The sequence below is a fragment of the Perna viridis genome, chromosome 4 (genome assembly GCF_037379345.1).
Source record: "Perna viridis isolate PV_CMFRI_1.1 ecotype Kerala chromosome 4, ASM3737934v1, whole genome shotgun sequence".
In the NCBI taxonomy this organism is placed as follows: domain Eukaryota; kingdom Metazoa; phylum Mollusca; class Bivalvia; order Mytilida; family Mytilidae; genus Perna; species Perna viridis.
The window spans coordinates 50850499-50863296 of record NC_142448.1 but is presented as its reverse complement, the minus strand read 5'-3'; the positions used below and the strand labels follow the sequence as shown (position 1 = coordinate 50863296).

Below are 12798 nucleotides of genomic sequence, written 5' to 3'. Positions count from 1 at the left end.
TCTTTCAATTCATATTTTACATCATTTACTTTGCACGAAACATTCCTAAATCACATACGTGTAAAATTATTTTAATTCATTCAACACGTAAAAGAGTAATCAAGGGCCCAAGATTCGAGCGGAAATCGGACAAAATATTACAAGAAAAATATTAGACAGGAAAAAACAGAAACACACAACAAGGAACGTGTAATAACCAAAAGAAAAAAAAAAAAATAAAAGTTAATGAGCAAACCGGACTCAGCAAAACCTAGGAATGTGTGCAAGGTGCCCAGGTAGGGCGGTTGTCTTCTACTTTTCTGGAAGAGTTATCAGGGGAACCAAGGTTCTAGCGGAAAGAAAGTAATCCAGGAACAAAGACCAACATGGAAAACAGACATACACAACAAAGAACATAAAGTAATTAAAAATATATGCAAAGGAACAAAAGCAAATCAGCAACTCGGACTCCACTAAAAACTGGGAGCATGGACCAGGTGCACCGGTAGGATAAGCGTCCTCTGCTTTTCTAGAAGCACCCACCGAGTTGCTCATAAAAAGTCAAGTCCGGGGTAGACGAAAGAGGAAAGGAAAACTATGACACGATGAACAAAACACTCTTCGTGGTCAAGATGGATACACCGCATCGATCCACGAGTTCATGATGGCGACCATAAAACTTCTGAAGTGATGACTTCAATCTTGTAGCAATATAGCCCTAGCGTGATACGAAAAGTCTGCGTAGTTATGGCAAGCTCTGGCATAAAGTATGAGTTATGATATGAACACCCCATATGCAAGTGCTGATGGGATGTTGCCACAGATGAAAGGAAAGTTGACAATTCTTAATGAAAAGTCATCTCGTTTGTCGTAAAGTTTGTTCAAAAGTTTTCCTTTACCATCGATCTCTAAGTGTAGGTCAAGATATGAGGCTGACTTCACAGTGTCTGTAATATCCTTTATTTCTTGTTCTTTGGGGGTAGATGCGACGTATCAAGTCACCGAAACTAGGATTGTTTAACGATAGTACGGCATCTATATAGCGGGAAAAGAGATTAAATGATCTAGCTAAACGATGTATTGCACTAGAATTCTAACAAATAGGCTTCTAGAGCAGGGTATTGTTGCTACAAGATTGAACTCGTGAATCGTTGCGGTGTATCCATTTGCGCTATGAAAACTGATTTGTTCAACGTGTCATAGTTTCCCTTTCCTCTTCCGTCTACCCCGGACTTGCCTTTTTTATGAGGAACTCAGCGGGTGTTTCTAGAAAAAGCAGAGGACGCTTACCCTACCGGTGCACCTGTTCCATGCTCCTAGTTTTTTAGCGGAGTCCGAGTTTGCTTTTGTTACTTTATATGTATGATTTTAGTTACTTTATATTCTTTGTTGTCTATGTCTGTTTTCCATGTCCGGTCCTTGGATTACATTCTTTTGATTACCGCTATAACATGTATGACCTTGGTTCCATTGTTTACTCTTTCTCACGAACAAATGCGTTTACGTGATAATTTTTCAATTGAAAAACCGGAGTTCTTTATTCGAGTTCCTTTAATTGGCGACAGCGAACATGGTGGTTATATACAGAGGCGCCTTATTGAGTAAAATTAATTTGTCGCATTTTTGTCATTAGTCTTGACAGTAGCCTCAAATAAAACAAAATCAGGTTGTATGAGCAATATTGGGAAAAGGTCACAGATAGCGGTAGATATTTGTTTATGAAGTGCTTTATTGAGCCTTTATATTTACATTGATTGTTTTACTATATGTTTAGTAATACTTCTAGGTTGTTTCTCAGTCAATGAGATAAATGCAAAAAACTTTAACGTTACCGTAGAACCTGAAGAACGATTAAACGCTCTCCATTATTGTGCTTCACGACTGCCATCTTTGAAACGATACAACTACCTTTATATGAAGGTAATATTGTAATTAACAATGCCATAATTGTATATCAAGAGTAAAAACGACTAAAGTAGATTTATATTATACTAAGTTCAAGGAAATAATTTCTTTAAGCTATGATAAGATGGCATTAAAAAACCGACCACTTCCAGGGTTTATTAGACCATTAAATCATACAACAGCACGAAGAGTGATTTTCATAGACTTGTATCGGATGCGTTGCCGATGTACTAAGTAATGCTTCTGCCTGTTAAAATATAGCATTACATCGCAAATTCATAATTAAAAAAAAAACTAATACTTAAGCTATGAGTAGTAAAAGAATTAGCTATGACAACGAAGAAAGCAGTTGAAAAAGACTATATTTTTTTTTCGATTCCATTTAATGTTTAGTTTAGAACGAGCATAGGATTTCCTGTTTCCATTTTTTAATAATGCCAAAAAAAGTAAAAAAAAACATCGACCTAAAAAAAATAAGTTAAGTCCTAAAAATTTCTCGAATATCTGCTAGTATTTTAACTACTTTAAAATTTGTCTGCATATAACAAAACTGCCTCTTTTACACTTATGCTCATTATTTGCAGAATTCTAAAGAATTCTATTTCTTACTTTTTCATAGATTTGATAGGTTTTTTTTAAATGATATTTTGGTCTTAATCTTTAATATTCACAGATTTCAACAATCAATTCTTCCACACCAAAGCAGGAAAACAAACTCGCTACACAGAAAGTTCAGTGTTTCATGAGTACAACGTTAATTGGTGACCAAGTCCCTTACGCTAACTGTGATGTGGCGTGTGGTGGCATCTATAAAACCATGTGCGGTGGACCAAGACAAAACGGCAAACATGCGTCTGCATTTTTCAGCACATACGAAATTCAAAAATTTAGTTGCAAGTACCAAAATATTAATAAAAGTGGCAGAAAGAGTAATAAAATGCACTAGGCCCTTAAATTAAGCAATTTGTTTAAATGACAGAAAAAAAAAGACATTCGTCAACGTTATCAACAACATGTATCAGATGAGTTCTGGTTGGAATTGTGTTTGTATGTGACGTTACTCATCAAAGTAAGATTAAACAACATTATATTTAAACACATTCTAGTTTCCTATATAGTTATAAATGTTTACTCCATATCCATAATCTGCTTCCGCATGCACTGATTAACCATGCTGATCCAATAAATATAAAGTTCACCTGGCATATTTCACTCCGGTCGAATGCACACTTTTGCAATGAATTTCTTTATATCCTTTATTTTTATAAATTGGAACGATTTGTAAAGAAACATACACCAAAAACCCCGGTCGCCGTTTCAAACTGTGATGTGATATAAACTAAAAACCGTAAACAGACGAAACTTAAATGAAATTGGGTTGCATTATAATTGTTTTGTTAAATAAGATTTCCAAATAGTAGGAGCATGTCAATATTCAATTTCATTTACTTTCTTTAAGTATCATCGCATCTCGGCAAAACGTGCTATAAATCCAAGTCGGACATGAACGACAGAAATTTACAACATACATTTTGCAATGATAACCTGAAGAGCGCATGTGAAAGTTATACGTCTGGTGAGTATTATTTCTCAGTGTATAAAATAGGAATAAATGAGTTTTTTTACCATTAATATGAACTAAACGTAATGTATATCGGGAAGTCTTCAATAGAAATGAAGTGTAAGTGCATTGAAATTGGTCGTTATTTTTTAACTCGCGCCACATATACAGTTCATATAAAAGAAGAACAGAAATCATAATTTTTTAAATTGTAATCCAATTGATTATCCTTTAAAGAAATATATTTTATTTCAATATAACTTACTCAATAGAATTATTTTGCGTTTGAGACAGTCTTAACGAAAGTCTTGAAAATAATTAATACCCCATTGAGGTAAGATGAGTTACTAGTGATATCTGCATATTCCAGATTTGTGTTTATTCCCTGTGACGCCATTATAAAAACACTTAAGTTTTAGGTTGTCTTTGTTGTTTAGAAATACCTTACCACTTAAGTTCTAATACGATTTAGCTTATATATAAATACAAGCAAAATATCAATTTGATCCGATGGAGCAATGTAGCGAATAGAGTCGTCACATTCTGAGACGTTTGTATAATATTGATTTGTTGTGACATGCATCATTAATGTGATCCTCTATCCTACATAATAACATCTCAAAATGAACTGTCCCGTACTACCATACATCGTGTACTAAGTTACAGCCCTAGATTAATCCTACGAGGAGGAATAACCCGGCCAGCGATAGCTATATTTTTATATAACCTAGCTGGCCAATTAGTCTACGGCGCTGGACTTTGTGCATACGGTGTTGCCATAGATGTCACAGCGGTAAGAGTTCAAGTCCCGCGGAGGGAAGACCAAAAATTTGCATCGCACATTTGACAGTTCTAACATCGTAGGGAATTTTTCAGACCTTTCTATACGTTTTCATATCTTTCCTGTATCAATTTGATACGATGAAGAAATATAGCGAATAGAGTCGTCACATTCTGAGACGTTTATAAACCTTGTTTAAAGGATATCAAAAATTAAATAGAATGTACTGTAGAGTTCAAAATTATTAGTGGTAACCAGTATTTTATGCTGTAATTCGTCATTATCATCACCTGTATGATTTAAATTGAGGGCTGCTAAATCTTCCTCTTCTGCAAAAAAAAGAATAATTATATTGAAAGAAATACAATTCATAAACACGATAACAAAAAATAAATCTGGTAAATAAAAAAAATATTAATAATGAAGAATTAACTTTTATGTCATTCTAATAACACAAGTCATCATTTTTAATTCAACTGTCAATGAATCAGAATACTTTATTAACAGCAAAAAGAATTGTTTGAAACTTATCTTACTGTGATGTGCTGATTTATTTTAAAGTTTGACTACCTCTTTCATGGGTTCACTGTATACTCTCTCTTAAAGCAGAATGTAAAATGAATTACCTCTTGATGGTTAAATAATGTAATCTGTTGTATCTTTTCCACCAAAGTATTCCTCACTGAGGCGGCTTACTTAATTTTATCAATGTCATTATCTCTGTTTACGTGAAAATTCTATACAATAGTTCATTCGTACTCGTATTTCTTTGTTTACAAACAAATATCGTAACTTCTTAGATGATTCCGGTGACACCCGTATAATTTCCCGCCGGATCGAGTAAGGTGATTGTTGTTGTGGAGGCCATGTCGTCCTTGAGGAAGAATTCCGATGGCCATTACATTGTACTTTGTTTTAAAGCTTCGATAACACAGTATATAGGGACTGATTGTCAGAGATCTGTTTAAGGGAAATAAAAAAGTAACGTAATTTCATTAATCCGGGCCGGAAAAGACACCAGACATTCGGACCTGCATTATATCAAAATTTACTTGTCCGTCGGTCCGCCGATATTTCGTTTTTACTGGAGGTAATCTGTAAACGACGCTAGCTAACATACAATAGAAACACTTAGATTTTCAATATGGAATATCTTCTTAAAGCAGAAAGGTTGGAATGAATAATTGTACATTTCATCATATAGAGCTACTTAGCAACTTCATAACAAAAAGAACAATGTGTATTTTTTGAGGGGTGTATCACAGAATCTGCATGATTCTTACAAAGACTACTACCGATATGTGTCATGATTGTATGACAGTTCAAATAGTATTTTTTAATACATTCTTATCTTGGTTAGGGGCATTCAAAGCATATTGTAATGAAACCACAAAGTCTTGGTTTGAAGCCCAAAACACATGCTTGTCAGAAAAACAACACTTGCAACAGAAGAAAGAGGCGCCTTGTATGAACGCCAATGAAGACTACTGGATAGGACAATTTGCAGTAGATACTGTGACTTGGAATAATTGTAAGAAAGCTCAAGTTCAGATTTATTTATGCTTCACACAGCCCTTAAAAACGCATCACACCTATTGTGTTCCTTTTAAAAATCCTAAATCCGATCATTGAAGTTTAAAAAAAATACCAAATTTCTGGGATTGCTGAAAGAGAAGTATAAATTTTACCCAATTTAAATTGTAAAAGTAATTTCAATATGCAAATAAATGTGCAAAAAGAAACAGAAATTGAATATTTCCATTGTTATTTGCATCGAGGAGAAGACACTGGCTATTTCTTTTGTCACAGATTCTGTACCAACGAATGCAAGCTGTCTAAAACTTGTTGTCTCAAAAATAAGAGATCAAGAGGACTACATATACCGGTTAGAATTAGAGACTTGTACCAGAACTCTTTATCCACTATGTGGCAAGTATTCAGAAATACAATACTTTAGAAATTCTACTATGTAGCATATTCCCGACTTGCGGACCAACATTTTGTCAAAATTTATCTCCCTTTGGAGCAGGTGTCTATTCGGAACACGTAAGATTTTTCATCCCATATCTACGATACTTTAGAAAATCTCGAAAGTCAAAAGGGAATTTTTGGTTCTATTGACCCTGCCATAAATTTTCTTTACCCGGGATACAAATGAAAATCATCCTTATGTAACCTACCAACAAAAAGAAACACCCTGTAAATTTTAGAAACACCGTTGTGTTTGTTTGCTGGGGATTTTTTTTCATTCGAGTGACCTCTTTTTTCTGCAACCGAATCCGAACATCGATTAGAGAGACTTCGAAATTACACCTGCTCTTACGGGAGGTAACTCAGGAAAACAGGATAAAATATGGCTGCATCCCGAGCTCCGCAAGTAGGGAATAAAACCTAGTATTAAAAACGAATGACTAAGTATAAAAAAAAATGAAATTGCATGGGTATATCTAATCTATTTCACCAAGAAAGTCTTAATATAGCTTTCATTAAATTTTAAAATCAATTTTAAGGAGAAAATAATGGAAAATACAATTTATTTCTAGAAACTGGTCCAGTTTTGAAGAATTGATTGTTTTCTGGAGAGTTGTATAACAAGTTAAACAAAAGATTGTATATGAATGTTGTAAACCTTGATATAAATATGTAGTTTTTGGTAGAGTTTTCTCGTACTTTGTAAAAAATAATCCCTAATCATCTTCCAAATATATCGAAGAAAATGTTTTCAAAATGCTTGACCTTTTGATCGACAACATATTTGTGGTGGACGTGTTTTTCAACGCGTCATAGTTTTCCTTTCCTCATTTGTCTACCACGGACTTGACTTTTTATGAGCAACTCGGTGGGCGTTACTAGAAAAGCAACTTATCTATAAAAAAACGCAAAATGAATAGCAATGAACATAAAAAAACAGCGAAAACAATTGGACTACAATTGCCTGGCTTGGGTCAGGCACATAATGTAGCGGTGCTAAACATTTTTGTGAGGGCTCAACCAGGGAGAGTGGTGGGAAAATACAATATTGATATGAACTGGAACAATTCTGTCCAGGATTTAACTCTTGAGATCAACACAGACTAGAAACACTTTAACAAACAGGGCAAAAACAGCAAGCTGTGCCTATCTCGAAAGAATACTTTTTCTGTTATCTTGTTTAAAATTCATGTTAATTCTAATTTCGTGAGAGTATAATTATACTTCTTCTTCTTCCGAGCTGTAAAAGTTTGGTACTTGCATTACCAACGAAGAAAAAAAGGTATAATTACAGCACGACTGCGTCCTTTCGTCCATCACTCTTATGAATACGTAGCCACTTTGGGAAATTTATGTCTAAACAAATGTTCAAAAAGTGTAGAACAAACATTATTCAAACATTGTTAATTTATGATAAACTTTTTGAATTTGTGCAATTACAATTACGGAGAAATTCTTTCATTTTTGTTTTTCATTAATATCATTTTAAGCTTAGCCAATTTTTCACTTTATGTTGTTGACAGTACATACTTTGTATAATCTGTAATCTCCAACTCAAAACGTGTTTCATCAATATCATTCAAACTTTGTACAGTGTTGAGATACCGATTAAAAACGTGCATCTCTCTTTATGAAAAAAAATGTTTTCTTACATTTTATTATATTGAACAAATTTTTGTCACTTTATTGTGTGGATTGCACCTTCTTTCAGTAATTTTAACTTAAAAATGCTTTAAACCAAATTTACTATAACTGTATATATGTTGAGAATGATTAGTTCATAGAATATTGTATTTGAACCAAGCCATTTTTAGTAGAATATGCTGTCATTGGTGCATTACTATAGAAAACCAGTAACCCAAACTGTGTGTTACCGCTATAACCTTGGTTCCCTTGATTACTCTTTTACGAGTATATGTGCAGACGTGTACTGGCATCCGTATTAGAATTTGTCAGTAATTTTATTTATCATTTACTACATGGCGCATCTTTGAAGGTAAAATGACCACTCGGTCGAGTTGCGTGAATGTTATAAATAAGAATACAACACAAGAAAATGTTTCTTTGTGTGACAATCACAATATAAATACATAAAAAAATTCTAAAATTTAGGTCCATAAAATACTTTTGCAGCCATCATGGTTACCCCCTTGTGCCCACCAGTAAATTGGTTTAGTCGGAAAAAAGGGGAATCAAACCGTATCTTTGATTTGTTACCTATGTTATCATTGTGTTGTTGCTTCTGTTAACTTTGGATTATTGCATATGGTACCTTTGGGTTGTTGCTTTCAGAAGCGAAGTATTTCGTTTCATGTGATATACACACCATCTTGAATAGATTGATATCTTTATACTTCTGATATTGTGTGTAATTACATTAATCAGGGAGCTCAGGAGAACTACTAGGTTTAATAAATGATCGTGTACTGCTTGAAATGCATTCATGTTAGAATAGTTTCAAAAGAAGTAATGAAATTATCCTGAGAACATTTATTTATTTTCTAGAAATAGTAAATGATTCCACCAGAAGGAATGAATTCAACGATACTAGTACTTCATCTTCAATACGACCATTTGGTGAGACAATATAACTGAAAAAGCGATGTAATAATAAATATATGTTGCTCTTCTAAAATATAAATAATCGCTTGTTTTTAGATATAAACAATATTCCTTTGAGGTCGAAAGTGTTAACATAGCAAATTATAAAATTAGTTCAGGCGCATTTCGCAATTGAATCAAAACGTAAGCTTGAATTAGAGGACGGCAATCAATATATTTGAAATGCTCATAGTATCCTTGCTGCACCAAGTAATTTACATACTATTGATTGATATAATGCAAGGGTAGGTACCTGCTGAATGCCTTTCAAATTGAGGTGCATTTATCGACAAAATAGTACAACCATTAATTCCAATGTTAATTTATTCGTAATAAAAGATAGAAAACAAACATACAAAGCACGTACGCAAAGGACAAGAGATTAAGAACACTTCAGACACTATGTTTGTAACCTATATTGGAAACTAATGACTGAAGTATACACCATACCCGATGACATTGATTCATATCGTCAACTTTCAATTTAAGTGTGACAACACCCCTTCAGAAGGGTATGAAGTCTTCATTTTATGACTCATGCAATATACTAGAGTTTGCCATACCCTCGCATACGTTTTATCTCACGCTAGATCCGTCTTCTTACAATTATGCTTCCTTCATTCAAGACTTTATAGCTGATCTGACCCGAAAGGAAGAATATCGTTTAGCTAGATCCTTTAATCTCAGTTTCCGCTATATAGATGACGTATTATCTTTAAACAATTCTATTTTTGGGGATTTGATACATCGCATCTACAACAAAGAACTTGATATAAAGGATATTACAGACACTGTAAAGTCAGCCTCATATCTTGACCTACACTTAGAAATCGATGGTAAAGGAACACTATTGATCAAACTTTTTGACAAACGTGATGACTTTTCATTCAAATTTGTCAACTTTCCTTTCATCTGTGGCAACATCCCTTCAGCACCTGTGTATGGAGTGTTCATATCACAACTCATACGTTACGCCAAAGCTTGCCGAGACTACGCAGACTTTTTTTATCGTGCTAGAATTCTAACAAATTGGCTTCTGGAACAGGGTTATGTTGCTACAAGATTAAAGTCATCACTACAAAAATTTTATGGCCGTCATCATGAACTCGTGGATCGTTACGGTGTATCCATCTGCACCATGAAAACTGATTTGTTCAACGTGTCATAGTTTTCCTTTCCCTTTTCGTCTACCCCGGACTTGACTTTTAATGAGCAACTCGGCGGGTGTTTCTAGAAAAGCAGAGGACGCTTACCCTACCGGTGCACCTGGTCCATGCTCCCAATTTTTAGTGGAGTCCGAGTTGCTCATTTGCTTTTGTTACTTTGTATGTATGATTTTAGTTACTATATGTTCTTTGTTGTGGGTGTCTGTTTTCCATGTCTGGTCTTTGTCCAGGAATTGCATTCTTTTGATTACCGCTATAAACTTGATTACTCTTTCATCTGTATGAAAGTTTTATGGTCGTTATAACGAACTCGTTTTGTCGTTATGGCGTATCCACCTGCACCACGATAGGATTAATCTTTCGTTTTCCCAGATATAGTATGAACAATTCAACGAATGTTTTTAGAAAAAGCAGAGTACACATTCCCTTCCCATGCAACTGGTCCATGCTCCTAGAAATCTCAGTTTCTCATTCATTTTTTTGGTTAATATATGTGTGCATTATTTTGTTATTTTATTCTATTTCATTTATTTATTTATATCTTTTTTTTTGGGGGGGGGGTAGGGGTTCGTTCTCTTTTTGTTGTACCTGCATTATGTTATTTTTTTTATTGTTTGTTTGAATCCTGGGTCTGTATATTTATCTAATACATGTATTTGATATTAAATTATAATCAGACGATCTTTTGATTGATAGTGTTCAAGTCGGCTGTGTAATATTTAATAATCATTTGTTTTGTGACAAAATAGGTTTTAATATAACGATCATATTGAAGGACGTAGACCTAACGTAGACATAACTGTTGAAATCAGTGACATGTTTGTATCACATTCAATTGTACCAGAGCCTATTAAGCTTTTATTTGAAACAGAATGAGATCAATCCAAGTTACTTTGATGCTTACATGAGATTGATGTAAATGCTGTATACAAACGTTCAAATGATTTACAAGAGTTGTGTACCTTACCCTAGGTTTACCTCATTCAACTGAAACGAACGATTAAGATATCCGAGTTCATTTGAAAATCAAACATTTTAACTCATATGACTATCATGCATGGGACTTTCTGGTGTGCAGTCAGTCTAGTCTAGTAAAATATGTTTGTTTTTATCTACAGTCAAACTGTCTACTACAGGGTTAGGAGAAGGAATCACTACTACGAATGACTTTAAAAATACTGTTGATGGAACTTCAATACACCCAAAAAATAAAACAGGTAATATAAGAACCACTTAAATAGTGTATACTTATTTTTTTTTTTGTCACATATTTTTTTTACATTTTTTTTTTTTTTTGCAGTCGGGTCAAATGAATAAGGAATGGAAAAAAAAATATGAGAAATCATTCTTTTCATATTGCATATTACTAAAAATAATACTTTTCATTCCGATCCCCGAGTTGATCTCCTTAAATTTCTCATGGTAGAACTTATATTTGCTGAATTTAGCATCCTATTTCAATCGTTTTGGTCTTGACACAATAATTATACCTCATATTATGCAAAATTTTCACAATAATGTAGCATGGTTGTTCAGTACGTACAAATAATACTTCAAAAATAATAATTGGTGAGTAATTGATGCGGTTGTTTCAATTGAATGTTTTATAAAAATGGAAATTGTGCACATCTTTTCCCAAACAGAATTTGAACTAAAACTGTCCAAAGTACAAAATAATGCAATATTGTTGAAACATAAAAACCACATTTTGTCATGGAAATGAGATATTTAGAAATCATGATGTTTTATAGTTAAAATGGTTATAAATTCCTGTCTTCAAAGAGACACTGAGGAAGTCATGAATTGTCAGTAATATGTGCAGTCGAAAAGACCCATTAAGAAGGATAATAAAAAAAATGAGAATATGTTTCCCCTTTCATATTCAAAACACCTTACATTTCATAAACATGAAATATGCATGTTAGGAATTTAATATATTACTATTACTTAGATTTGCAGTTTTATGGAAGGCACAAATATGTTTGTCAACAATATGTCCCTAATTAATGCCGATTTGTCAGCTCCCGTATCCTACGCTCTATTAATCATGGCCCATTTCCAATTACATTATTCCATATGGTAGTGAATGCAATGTGATAGGTGATGTCTGAGGTGACTGGTTTTTTTGTTCTTCCGGTGCACCTGATATCACTTCTTACTCCTGGTTTTTCGTGGGAATTCATATTGGAACTGCTTAACTTTTTCAGGTAGTTTGTGTTTCTTTATCGGTGCGATGTATGGTTACCTTCCTCAAGCACCCGCTGTTACTTACGGTATTTATTACGTGCTGTCTCATTATTGTCATCATCGGTGGACTTGTTTGAGCAGTAGTTGTATTTTTTTATAATTGTCTTTGTTATATTTTACCGGCGGCATCGTCGGTGGAGTGGTTTGGGTAGTAATTGTTTTATTTGGTTCTATATTACCCGAGGCATCATCGGTGGAGTTGTTTGGGTGGTAACAGCTTTGATTGTTTTGAAGTGATTATTGGTGGCCTAATCGGTAACACTTTTAAAACAACCTTACTTGTTTCTTTTTTATTCAGAAGCAGTAGTTATATTTTTTTTCAGAAAGCATTATTGGCGGACTAGTTGGAGCTGTAGTTTTTCTTACTGTTATCGTTTTGATCGTAGTTTTTATTTGTAAACGGTAAGTGACATTATCAATAAAATGTTCACACGCAAGTCGTCCCTTAATGATTATTTTATGCCATCGAAAAGCATGCTTGGAGGCAAATAATTTAAGCAACTTTGTATCGTCCTTATAAGAATAGGATGTAAATATAGATGATTGACGAAACATCCTTAATTTTGTTTTGAATTCTGTCCTAAATC

At 33.8% G+C, this 12798-nt stretch overlaps 1 protein-coding gene across 2 annotated transcripts in view; it reads left to right on the top strand.

The window, feature by feature from the left end:
- The window catches only part of LOC148620441 (uncharacterized), a 28615-nt gene that overhangs the window by 3864 nt on the left and 11953 nt on the right, over positions 1–12798 (top strand). For both annotated transcript variants that reach the window (XM_088581329.1, XM_088581330.1), the window contains 8 exons: positions 1766–1899; positions 2558–2777; positions 3344–3460; positions 5587–5757; positions 6036–6155; positions 8703–8774; positions 11083–11181; positions 12535–12613. In XM_088581329.1, coding sequence (XP_088437455.1) covers positions 1766–1899; positions 2558–2777; positions 3344–3460; positions 5587–5757; positions 6036–6155; positions 8703–8774; positions 11083–11181; positions 12535–12613 — 1012 coding nt within the window. The remainder of the gene's footprint in view (positions 1–1765; positions 1900–2557; positions 2778–3343; positions 3461–5586; positions 5758–6035; positions 6156–8702; positions 8775–11082; positions 11182–12534; positions 12614–12798) is intronic.